Source organism: Panthera leo, chromosome D4 (genome assembly GCF_018350215.1).
Source record: "Panthera leo isolate Ple1 chromosome D4, P.leo_Ple1_pat1.1, whole genome shotgun sequence".
Lineage (NCBI taxonomy): Eukaryota > Metazoa > Chordata > Mammalia > Carnivora > Felidae > Panthera > Panthera leo.
Window position 1 is genome coordinate 3,136,107 of NC_056691.1, and position 12,828 is coordinate 3,148,934.

At 63.1% G+C, this 12,828-nt stretch overlaps 1 protein-coding gene across 6 annotated transcripts in view; it reads right to left on the reverse strand.

Moving 5' to 3' along the window:
- The window catches only part of SEMA4D (semaphorin 4D), an 80,246-nt gene that overhangs the window by 22,129 nt on the left and 45,289 nt on the right, over positions 1-12,828 (reverse strand). For all 6 annotated transcript variants that reach the window (XM_042914219.1, XM_042914218.1, XM_042914217.1 and 3 more), the window contains exons 2-5: positions 7,287-7,636; positions 5,666-5,811; positions 3,403-3,465; positions 1,867-1,965 (exon numbers count right to left, since the gene is read on the reverse strand). In XM_042914219.1, the coding sequence (XP_042770153.1) occupies positions 1,867-1,965; positions 3,403-3,465; positions 5,666-5,811; positions 7,287-7,386 (408 nt within the window). In that variant the 5' untranslated portion in view covers positions 7,387-7,636. The remainder of the gene's footprint in view (positions 1-1,866; positions 1,966-3,402; positions 3,466-5,665; positions 5,812-7,286; positions 7,637-12,828) is intronic.

The window sequence follows — 12,828 nt, forward strand, 5'->3', positions numbered from 1 at the left end:
GACAGCGGTGGGGAGTGGGTGCGGGCCCGTCGCCCGTCGGAGGGAGGGCTCACGGGCCGGGGGATGTTGGGCCCACCTCTCCAGGCGGACCCCCCTCTCAGGTCTCAAAGCACAAATTGGGGCATGAACGGATGGCCCGTCTAGGGGAGGTTTGGAGGCCGCCTGAATGGGGGGGGCAGAGCGCAAACGAGAGGGCGTTGGCAATGACTGTAAATCTTCACGGGTGACGACAGGCTTGGCGTTGGTCAGGTAGGCACTTAGGGGTCGCGGGTCAGGGTGCCGCACGCCCACGTATGTCCCTTCCCACGCAATCTAGGTGCCAGATACACAGGCGGGATCTGACGTTTCCTGTCAGCGTGAACGTCCTTATTGAAAATACGGGGCCAAACAACAGGCCCGGATTTAAAGGAAACATCTGACCCCCTTACAACTACGGGATTGGAGTCTCCATCCGTTTTCGGCTTCAGAGGGGCTAGACTCCAGCCAGCAAACCCTGTGACGTGTGGGCGTTTCTCACACGACCTGGCACGCTCTTCCCTTATGCAGAACCAGGCGACGTCTGTCCTGAGGACCCAGACTCAGAGCTCAGAGCACCGCACCCCACAGAGCCAGCGTCTGCGGGCTCAGACCGCCAGCCGGCCACGCGGGGGGGGGGGGGGGGGGGTGCGCCCACCCCGGGGGTCCGTGTGCAAACTCCGTCTGCCCGTACTTTGGGCTGTCGTTTATCTCTGACTCAAGGTTGGAGAGTCTTCTTTAAATTCTAGTTAATTCAGGGTTCCGGCAAACGAGGCTCTTGGTTGAGGCACGCTCTGTGTCCCAAGTCGGGGACGGTCACTAGACCACGTGCCTCACTCTGAATCCCCACGTGCATTTAAAACGCGTCTTCTCTTCTCCTGGCGGTTGTTACAAATGGCTCATCGGGTGCCCGAGTAAAAGGAATTTCTCCCAGCAAGACGCTGCCGTCCAACGTGCCCCGGGAGCGAGGGCCTTGGGAGGACGCCGTGGGGGCCCCTCTGCAGAGGCCCCAGCGCAGCAGCAGGCGGGCCCGGCTCAGCAGGACCCGTGCAGGTCGGCGAGGGAGGTGCTCGCACAGTCGTGCGGTGCCGTTGCCCCCGGGAGGGGGTGCACTCCGGGGCCGAGGGCGGCGGCTCTGTGTCCACGGCAGACCCACGTGGTGAGGCCCCAGGAGCGGACAGCGGCCGGGCCGGGCCGTCCCAGCGGGCACACACGGGCGGCTTCCGCACACGCGCCCACTCCCTCCGGCTCCGGAGGCTGCAGGCTGCGGTCAGGGATCCGGATGGCCGGTGCCTGGCGAGGGCCCCCTTCTCTCTGTCCCCATGTGGTGGAGAGGGGGCTCTGGCGGCTTTTCCCAGAAGGCTGTCAACCCTGCGGGATCAGGGCCTCGCCTCTGTGACCACACGTAACCGTGATAGTTCCTCAGAGGCCCCACCTCCAAATGCCACCACATGGCGGGATTCGGGCCACAACGTGCGGATGTGGGGGACACGTTCGGGCCGTAACACAGGTGAACCGAGAACACGTAGTCTGGGGGCAGGGTCCTGACTCCCCCCTTTGACCGGGACGCAGGCCGCGGCAGGGCTCCCCGCAGAGCACAAAACGTGGCAAAGAGGACACAGGAGGCCGGACCGTGGCACCCTAGGGCTTCTCTGTGTCGCCAGCACACTTCCCAGCGGGACCCCCACTGCCAGCTCCGCTGGCCCCATGGGTCCCGCCCTGGTGAGCGGCCACACCCTCACGCCCACTGTTGTGCAGAGCGGGGAGCCCCCGACGCCGCCTGGGCCCCACCAGCTGCAGTACCGACCCTGGACGAGGTGGCGGGGGGCAGGGGGCGGGGCACAGCCTCACCAGGTGGTCACAGGCTGGCTGGAAGGCGTTGGTCCCGCACACGTACAGGGCACCGGGGCCAAGCGGCTGCAGCACGCGGATGTAGTTGAGACATTCGGTCTGCGGGAGAGAAACGCGCCCGTGAGCCGTCATCCGGCCCCCTGGGACGCCCGCCCTCCGCCACCCACCGGCACGGCAGGGGGCCAGCCAGCACGTGCCTGACGCCGCCCCTCACCTGCCACCTCGGACACCCCCGTCTTCTCGTGCTGGCTCGACCCTGCCTGGGCGGCGGGCACAGCCTCGGAGCCCCAGTCCCCCCGACAGACCTGCGTCTGCCCGCTGGACCCAGCACTCCGCTCTCTGCGGCGTCCCCCCCGCCGGCCGCCAGGGGCCACGGGGATTTCACCTCAGCCGCCGATCGACACTCAGCAAAGACACACGGACTCAAGTCTTCCCGGACACCCGCCACCGAAAATCCGCATTTACTCGCACCCAACACACAGCCCGTGCCTCACACGTGCGGCCAGAGCCGCAGAGGGGAAAGTAGGCAGGACCCGCCAGCCTTCCTCGCCCCCAGGAGACCCCACCCCGCCGGCCCCAGTGCAGGGGACAGGCTGGGAGGGAGGGGCCGAGCCGGCTCCGCGTGAGAAAGGGCCCGCAGGAAAACCAGATGTCACTGAGGAACACACTCTCCAGGGCTGGCGTGGACCGGGAGGCATGCGCTCTCGCCTGAAATTATCTCTGCTCGGCGAGGCTTCGTGGCTTTCTTTTCGCTAGGACGGTTTTCAACTGGCTGGCAAGAATTCGTCCTGCCCACAGCAGCCGGGAGGGGCCCGCGTCCCCGTGCAGCCTCTGCTCTGGGCCGGGTGAGCCCTTGGTCTGACAGCTCTCAGACCCTCCCTGCAGCCCCAGTCATTACATCACAAAGCCTGCATTCTCCCCGTTTCCTAAGGCAACTTTGGATCTACTGACTTCAGTACAAGTGTCTGATGTTCTGCTAAAAAAAACTTGAGCAAAAACTTTCTTTTTTCATTTTTGCTTATTCTGCAATTAGCCTTGCAGATTGCAGCCTTGCAAATTTACCTTAACTCAGCTATCCTGCCCCCACTGCCACGGAAGATGGGCTCTGATGCTTGGAGACTCTGACATGGGCCCGGTGCCGGTTGGGGGCAGGGGGGGGGGCCCAGAGCCCCGGGGGAGGCAGACGCTCGGCCTGGCATCTCCCGGGGGAAGGAGCAGATTCTCAAGGGGCGGCTGCTGCCCAAACTCCAGAAATCCCACGGCGCCGCTTCGGGCTTCTGGCATGCAGCGGGGGTCTGAACCCTGCCCTTTACACCATCGGCCAGCAGGCACCAGAAGAAGGTACCAGAAGGTACCAAGTTTTAGGGCCACTTGAATGCATCCAACGAAGCCAAACTTTAAAAACATTTCTCAGATGCCCGCCACATTTGGCACCTGCTCAGAGCGACCCTGCCTCATCGCTTGGGCACAGGGCGCCTGGCGGGATGGGGCGCGACCACGTCACCAGGCTGCTGGGGTTCCGAGACCGGAAATTACCTGTCTGGATTTCCCCTTTTCTGCACATTTTGCCTTTTTATCTTCTGAGACCTTCCAATATGCCTGTGGGGAGAGAGGAGAATCCGTTTCAGCACATGCTCCCGTTCAAGGGGGAAGGGGATGCGGCGTAAAAATGCACAGTTTACAAAGACCGCACAAGTGAGGCTTTGTAAAGCGAGGCTGGGCCGGCAGACGCCGGGGTCCGGAGCCATCAGAGCCCCCCTGGCCGCCCAGCATCCCGTCAGTCGCCGCAAAGCAGCACGAAAGCTCAAAGGGCTGACAGTCGGGTTTTCAGCCCGTCACAGCGAGCTAAGCCACAGGTGTTTTCACACAGCAGCGCGGACTCCTTCACCCCAAAGCAAACGGAGGGCGGGAAGAAAAGGACACGGGTTGCGTTTCCTTTGGCCGTCGGTGGACGGCAGGACCGGCTTCCCTCAGCTCCGCAACCGTGGCCGTGAGGGGGCGACCGCCCGCTCCCCGCCTCCCCCCTTCCCAGCACCTGAGCCAGGGGACGCGTCATGGGGGGCCGGCACGTGCCCCAGCCCCTCGGCCTCCAGAGGACGGCGGCTCCCCCACACCTGCCTCACTGTCCCCAAGCTGTCCCACCTCCCCATGTGACAGTCCCATGGCCGGTGCCCAGGTGAAGCCAGTTGCCGGGTGCTCAGAGGTCAGGATGTGCCCGGAGCTGCCTGCTGGCAGAGTGGCGAGTCCCCTTGTACGCGGTCCCGCGCTAACTCGCCTCCCGCATCCGCAGTGCGGGACGTCTTAGCGGAAGTCCTACCAGGAACACGCAAAAGCAACGTCCCAGCAACGGGCGACTTCCTTCGGAGGCTGATGCGCAAACCGTTTCACTGCTGCCTACGTGAAGTGCTCGAGGACCCGGGACGCGCACGCTGACGGGGCCGGTCACGTTCCTAGGGTTTCACCCAGGCTTCCCTTTGTATCTATCCCTAGGCCCCCAGGGGACAAGGACGCATCGGCAGAGCAGTGAGGCTCTGAGGGCACCCACGGGGTCAGCACTCCCCTTATCTTCAAAGGCTGATGACCACAAAACCCCGTCCGTGAGTCACGCAGAAATAAGCACGCGGTCGGGGGGCCGAGACAAAACACAGAGGTCTGGGGCAGAATCGACATTCTCGATTCCAGAAAGAAGCAGCCCACCCCAGCCACTGGGGTCGCGGCTAAGCAGCCAGCGGTGGGGGAGAGGCCGCCCGCCGGGGAAGGGACGGTCTGAGCATCCGGGCGGCTCCGGCTGCCCGTGGATCCAGGCCCTTCAAACGCGGCCCCAAGGTCATTCTCCAAAACCAAATATCCCAACACCACTCTCTCCCTCTGGAGGGAAGGAACTCGTTAAAAACTGGCAAATAACGGCCAAGGTTCTAAGGGCTGATCCAGCCACTCCCAAGGAGCTGGCCCCGCGGGACGTGAGGAGCAGATAGGTGTGCCTTCCCTCCCCCCCCCCCCCAAGACTGACAGCTTCCTGCTCCCAACACAGAAGGGATCGTCGAGCCGGAAAATCCCGCTCTGCGATCCTCGAGGCACCCGTGGCCCTGCTCTGCTCTGCACAGGCCCAGGGCTGGGGCGAGGACCCCGCCTCGGAGGAGGGGCCGGCCTGTCACCGAGGGTGCAGAGCGGTGGCTTTCCCAGGAAGGGGCCAGCACGGCGGCCGGATGTCAAGAAGTGACGGGCAGAGCGGACGGCCTCGCGGACGGCCCCGCGTCAACGGCATTCAAGCATCCTTAGGAGAGTCTCTGGTACCCAAACATCAGCCATTTGATGACACTTTTGGACGTGACCATGGTGGTTCGGTTACGTGGACAAAAAGAGTCCTTTCCTTTAGGAGACACCTGGGGAAGCCCTACGGATGAAGAGTGCGCCTGGGACCAGCCTCAAAGCCTCCAGAGGGAGCAGAGCACGAGGAAAGGGGCGGAAGAGAGCGACCTGGCCGCAGGACCCGAGAGGGGACAGGCCTCACGGTCACCGCTTCCTCTGCCCTCCGGGTGGCCGAGATTTGCCGTCATGAGAAGTGCAAAACTCCAAGAGGAGAAGGGGGGCCCCGGGTGAGTGGCCGGCCCAGGGAGGGCAGAGGCCGCCCGGCTCACCTGGGACACGCGGCCCAGACGCAGGCCGGAAGCAAGCTTCCGGGTGACCGGCCCATGGGCGTGCGGGACCGGTGAGGGGCCGCAGCCCGGAAGGGGCCTGACGCCCCCGGAGAAGCGCAGTGAGCGGCCCCGGGGGGCAGAGCGGGGCGCCCTCGCCTCACCTCGTGTTGCTTCTCAGAGACGTTGAGTGCATTCAGGGCGAACACGGCCTCCCGGGCCCCCACGTACAGGGTGCTCTTGTCCTCGCTCAGCAGCAAGACGGAGTAGTTGAAGATGCCCGGCTCGTGGAACTTCTCCAGCCGCACCTCTGGGGGGAAGGGAGGACATGAGCCCGGGTGCCTCCCGAGTCCCCGTCTTGCTTCCACGCACACCCACGTCGCCAGGGCCGTGGCGGATTCGCTGCCCCAGAGCTCAGGCGCCTGTGCCAGAGCAGACCCGCTAGGACGGTCACCCAGAGCGCGGGACCCCGCGAGGCCCCAGAGCCACTGCGCTCGACCGGCACTGTGGCCCGACATCCCTTGAGCTCCCTCAAGCCCTGCACTCGGCGTGGTCTCCCGGCAGCATGGCCGCCTAGTGCATGACCTGTAAGCACGTGACCTCCCAGGAGAGTCATCTCCAAGAATGTGACTTCCCGAGAGCGTGACCTCCAAGCACGTGACCTCCCAGGAACGTGATCATCAAGCGTGTGACCGCCCAGGAGACCGCGGCCCGTCCTCACGCCTCAGGGTGCCGACCGCCGTGTCTCCCAGACTCTCGTCTACGTGTGTTTAACCGTAACGCGCAACAGGTGTATAAAGAATAAAGCTAGTTAAGCTTTTCTTGTTCAGAAAAATCATGATTTACCTCAAAACCTTTAAAAAACACTGTTTCAGTAAATCTGTCCCTTAACCCAAGCATTTTTCAGGCATAACCACCACAAACCTGCCAAGGAGAGAAACAAGTGAGATTTCTCACTTATCAGCTAACCGCATCCGTAACCCCGAATACGAGAGACTCAACAGTCAGCTCCTCAGGAGGAGGATAAACGCATGGGCGTTATTTCTGAAGGAGCGCTTTCTCCGCTTTGTCCGTCCGGCATCAGCGTATCTTTTTATCTTTCGTTACGTAGATTTTTAAAAGTTTATTTATTTTGAGAGCGAGAGAGTGCGCACGTGCAGGGGAGGCAGAGAAAGGAGAGAGACGGAATCCCAAGCAGGCTGCACGCCATCAGCGCACAGCGCGACGTGGGGCTTGAACTCGCGAACCGTGAGCTGAGCCAAAATCAAGAGTCCGGCGCTTAACCGACTGAGCTCCCCAGGCGCCCCTGGGTGCGCCTTGAACCTGGGTTTCCATGTGTCACTGGGGCTCACGCTCTCTGCTCTCCTGACCTCCCCGTGCTGGGCACGGATGCACGTGGACGAAGGCCCTCCCGGCACGCGCTGCCTGGGGTTGTGCGCGAGACCACTCGGCACCGCCTGCGAGCAGCCAGGGGTCTCAAGACACAGCCCCCGGGAGGGGAAATACATCAGAAACGAACCGTGGGCAAATGAAAGCAACCGGCCGGAAGCTCAGCCACACAGGCTAAATGTCCTAAAAACAGGCCATTCAGTGCGGTTGTGCTCGGCCGTCAGGCGCGAGGGAGAGGCGCGTCCTCTCCAGGGGCCCGATTTAGAAACCTGGCCAGCAGGCCCTGAGCAAGCCCCCACGTGCCCCCCGTGACCCAGGCACCTACCCCCACACGGCCGTGCACCCACCCACCGAAGGGCACCCACCTGTCAACCCCAAGAGCAGGGGGGCCCTTACCTCCGTGCTCCCAGGTGATCCTGGGGGCGGGAGCGAACGCCACCACCACCCCGAGCGCCGTGGCCAGGGTGGCCAGCAGCCCCCCGACGGGGACGCACATCCTCACGGGTGGGCGCAGCAGAGGGGGCTCTGGCAGCAAACGCTCGTGGGCGGGGGGGCCACGGTGGGCGTCACGGCAGACGCTGCTCAGAGCCTAGGAGCTGTGACCCACAGCACAGCCCGGAGACGCTGGGCGGGACGCACCCCGAGGACCCGCATCTCCCGGGCGCCGGGCAAGGTCACCACCGCGAGCGTTGGAAGGCCAGCCGGTTCTTACACGGTGTGCTTCTTTCCGGCCTCACGGAGAAACTCTGGAAGCAAGTGAGAAGAAAGGTTACGGCTCAGGAGGCGAGTGCTAACACCAGCTTTCCATTCCTCGACCTGCCCCCTGCTCTGTCTGCGCAGGAGCGGGGGTGGTGGGGATGCCACGGGGCTCCCGGGGGCAGCCCCGCACTGACCACACTGACACCGCGTCCCCCAGTCACCTGGGGCGCGGCCGGGGCTCCAGGAGGTCAGAGCTTCCCGCCCCTCGGGCCTGCAGAGCGTGGGACAGACGCGGGGACCCAGACCGGGCCACTGCCCGCCTGGCCGCCCAGCTTCCCCCCTGCGCGCGGCCAGCTGGTAACGTGATGGAAAGCTGCGGAACCAGGGAACGCTCTCCCTCTAAGACCCTGGCTTCCCAGCTCCCGTGAACCTCGTCGAGGTCAGCCAGGGCAAAAGACCAGAGAGCCGCACGGAGGCTGAACCCTGGGCGTGTTTGCACACACACGCCACACACACATGCACGCGCACATGTGACCTTGCCGTGCGGGACGGCTCACCTCCTTCTCCTCCTTCCACCCGCAGGTCTCCCAGGCCAACGGAGCCCTGGGCCCCTCTCTGGAGCCCTCCCCTCAGCCCCCTGATGGCACCACCCCTCAGGGACATACAAGGGGCAGCCCGCACCTCCGCACCCCCACGACAGTCCTCTCCTGCTCAGCCTCCCCGGGGCCCCTGCAACCTGCTGTACCAGCCCCTGCTGCTCCCTGACACTTCAGGCCGAACCAAACCTCCCAAGAAAGTCTTGGGAGAAGTTTTCATTTTCTCTTCACCTAGGCAAGCCACTGCCTCCAGGAAGCCCTCCGGGGCTCCGCCCTCATCCTGCCCCTGGAATCCTTGTCTGAGCCTTAAAGCCCAGCACGGCTTGTCCTCAGCATCACTCTGGACTTAACGGGGCTCTTCTCAATTTTAACTTCGTCTATTTCTCACCGCGTGCATGGGGTGCTGCGACAGCCCCACCCCACTTGGTAAGGGAAGGACTGACGGCGGGGAGGGGAGGGCTCCTGTCCTGAGCTCCTGCCCCTGGGGGGACTCTGCGAGAGGGCTGACACCGGGCACAGCCAGGCCTCAGCTGCTCGCCCTCCTTCCCTGGGGGGGGGAGGACCCGCTCCCTACCTCCTGTTCCCGCAGAAGGCGCGGCCAGCGGGCCCCATCCACCCAGTGTCTGCCCTCAGCCTGAGGCCACCATCAGCCCCCGAAGGCGAGGAGCCCGTTCTCTGCGGGGACGGGCACCTCCTGGCCGGGGGCCGGGGGGGCGTTACTTTGGGGGGTCTTGGGTCCTGCGGTCTCTGTCCCGGCTCTCAGGTCCACGCGATGGGGCAAAAGCAGCGCCAGCCGCTGCGTGAATGGGGGAGGGTGGCTGTGTGCCAGTAAAGCGACTTACAGGGACGGGCGCCGGTCTGAAAGCCAAGCTGCGCGGCGCGGGGGACCCGCAGCACGGCGGGGCCGCCTCTGAGCGCAACCCAGGATGCGCCAGGAAGCCCACGCGGGGAGGGAAGGAGGCTGTGGCCCACGGAGCCGGCTCCCCGCGGCTCGGCACGCGCTCACTGGGGGCGGGGACCACGCCCTCCTGCCCTCGGGAGGGGAACGAGGCGGCTCCGGAAGCCCAGGCCAGGGGGGGGACTCGACCGTGCCGTGTCCCCGACGTGACCCGCTCGTTACGCAATCTCGGTGTCCGGTGAGCGCGCAACACCCCTGCAGAAATCCCACAAGGCCCGGGGGAGCAGCGGTCTGTGCGGATGATGCTGGCGGCTCAGGAGCTCCGGGCGCCCCCTGGCTCCCCGCCCCCAGGGCCACCCTTATCACCGATGCAATCTAAGCCACACCCACCCCCAGCCGGACCTCTGCGCGGCTGCCCAGGCCTTCGCCCGCTTCCGTCCTTGCCGCGTGCTGCAGACAACCACCCGCTTGTCCCAGCACCCGTGTCCCTTCGCTCTTACGAACAGAACCCTGACTGTACCCGGGATGACAATGTGGCCAGCTAGCCTCATCTCCCGGCTTCCCCTGGGGCATTCTGGCCAAAGACATGTGAATAGCTATTAGGTAGGAATTCCAGGAAGGCTCTTGAAGAAGGCTGACTCAGCTAGTGTTTGCGGTTTTTGCCTTTCGTTTTTTCCTCTGTTTGGTGCCTGGAGCTCAGATGTGATGGCTGGAGCTCTGGCAGCCACCTTGTGAACATGAAGATAAGGGTCTCATTCTAAAACCGGCCGAGTGGAAATCCACTGGGGACCTGACAACATACTGGAGACCGCACACCTGCTTTCTTCTGCCTACCTCACTTGTTAGTAAGCAAATAATCTCTAAGTTACTGTTTTGCAGGTTTTTGTTACCAGCAGTCCGATGAATTCCAAACGTCCTTCTAGTACGTTTATGAAACAGCAGCAGTGGCCACAGTAAGGTTTTTAATGTGAATCAGAGCATGTCACTTTCCCACACAAAACGTCTCTCTCTCTCTCGGATTCAACCTGAGTGGGGAGCTATGGTTCACCCCCCTTACAGCTTCTGCGTCTCACGTTCCCTCCACATTTCTGTCCAGGCCACAGCTGGGCACACTGAACGGGCCCATCTGCAACCTGTCAGCACCATTCACAACATTCCCAAATGCGTCTGCTCCAGAGCTCGTGCGTGTAAAGCCCACGGCACCGTCTCGTTGACCCGAGAAGACGTTCTCCCCGTGTGGCTGATCGGTCCCCGGCAGTGGCTCCCAGAGCCTCCGTAACTCCGAGCTCCCGCTCGGGTGAGGGTTTCCGGGAATGGTCCGCACCAGGGTGGTGGTGAGACCGGGGACTGCAGGGCAGGCAGGAGGGGAGGAGGGCTGAGTGCTGGGGTGGGAGGATCCTTGCTGACCCAGGGAGGCCGTGTGTGTGTGAGGACGGGGTGAGGGAACTCTGCGTACTTTCTGCTCGGTTTCGTTGGGGCTCTAAAAGTGCTCAGAAAAACAGAGTTCATTAAAAGCCAAAACACACACCAGCGCAGGGGCGCTTCCTGATCACAAGAGGTGCGCGTGTGAGGTTTTGGGCAAGCGTGTCCACAGCCCGCAGCACCTTCTGGTGGCAGACTCGAGGTCCGGGGGCACGTTTCATTACCCCCCTCCCCGCCTCTGTTGGCAGAAATGTTTGCAAGGGCCCAACGACACAGTGACTTCCCACTCAGGTCCCCGAGAGAAGTCACTGGCCTGGGACATCCCAGGACGCACACCGCTGCCAGGCTAAGAACCCAGACGCAGGGGACGGCAGAATCCCTGTGCAACACGGCACCCTCACTCAGAGCTTCATCTCAGTCTCCTCTCAAGCCCACTAAGGTGGCATCTAAGGGACAGAAACCGTAAGGGCAAACATGGGGACAGCACGTCAGCCCATGAAAATCCAACAGAGCTTGGGAACTGGAAAGAGGACACGGGAACATCGTCAGCGGTGTGCCGGCAACTGGGGACAAGGGGCAGGGGTGCGGAGCCGGCTTCGCAGCACGTGCCCATCTCTGGGGTGTAAATGGCGCCTCTGTGCTCCCAGTACAAAGTCACCGAACACAGAGACAGGACGGATGCGCGGTGGCCACCAGCACACGGCCCTCCCGCCACACGGACACGGGAGGCTTGTGGCTTCAAGAGCATGGCACTGATGGGTAAAGGCACAGGCGACAGGAACGTGCACCGGGGAACGGCAAGTTCTTTGTTTTCAATACCGTGCATCAAAGTCTGTGTGGTGCGGTTCTGATAAGGTCTGCGCCCACCGCCAGTGCTCGCATACCGCGGCTGGTATTTAAGGGACTCTGTGGACAAAGGAGAGCCGTGGCCAGACCCCGTGACAGGAGACCACCAAGAATCTGAGCAAATGAAAGTGAACTTAGAACTTAAAATTTTGGTTAAAGACACAAAATGTCCAGTTGAACGTCGGGATGATAAAATTCAGTTTTCCTAAAAGGTGCACAATGTGACCCAGATAAAAACCGGGGGAGAAAAGAGAAGGGAGCTGGATCCTGGAGTCCGGAGGCCCACGCCTAGCTCGCGGATGTTCCAGAGGGAAGCAGAGACACAGGGATTAGCCGACAAAGAAGGAGAGAGTGTCCAGAACAGGAAGACACGTGTTTACAGGACGAAAGTCCCCAGCAGCACGATGAATGAATGAAGGCCACCGCACCCGGCACACTGTGCCGGCATCGGAGACCCTGGGAGACAGAGGGGGTCCCGGGAGCTTCCACAGTGACCTCTCGGGAGCCATCCTGATGGCCAGGAGGCGGCGGGATGCTTTGAGGATCCCGGAGGAGGAGGCTTCTCACCCAGAATCCTGTCCCGAACCCAGTTACCGACACGTGAGCTGAGCGTACACAGAAACGTTTCCCAAGCCTCTTACCTCCCTGATGCCCTTCCTCAGAAAGCTACTGAGGGATGTGCTCCGGCAAAACAAGGGAGCCGCTTCGCACGTCCCTTCCCGAGAAGGAAGAGCGACTCTGAGCAGGACACCCCGTGTGGTGCAGAGCGGGTGCTAAGGGTGCAGGGCCAGAGGCCCGGAGGGTGCAGGTGAAGCTAGAGCGAATCCTTCAGGGGACTCTAGAGGGGGCGGGGAGGCAGAGAACCCCACCCTCGCTTCCACGGCAGTCCGATGTCCCATCCCGTGCTCCACCCCACAGGTGCCCCCAGCCTGGGCACAAGCTGCCCTTCTTCCAGAACATTCTTTCGTTGACCCTGGTGGCCGGACCTCCCCCACAGTGACACTGGCCCCAGGGCCAGTCCTGCCGGCAGGAGCGCACGCTGCTCACGCGGGCTGCTCACGCTGGTCAGTGTGAGGAGAGGAAGCATTTTTCTCAACTGCCCTGTAACTCGGACCCACCCAGATACTGCCACCCAGGGGCCCGGCGGCCGCTTGCTCCCGGCCACCCCGGGCCACCCCGCCGACGCGCTGGAGGGCGTGAGCGAGCGAGTGAGCTCCCGGTGCTGCAGCGCCAGCGGGCTTCCCGATGGCCTCAGCCGGACCCTGCCTCTCCTTCCAGAATGGGCTTAAAAAATCCACACCAACAGCTGAAGGTAAGAGGGCCCCCGCCACCCGGATGCCCTCCCTGGGGGGGGCGGGGGCTGCACGGTCTGCTTTATGGCATCGGAAGGGCGCGACGTTTTCCTGCTCAGCAAGCGCGCGTCGTTCGGCGGGACTCAAGCACCGCTAAGCAGGGCGCACACCACGCGCATCCGGTG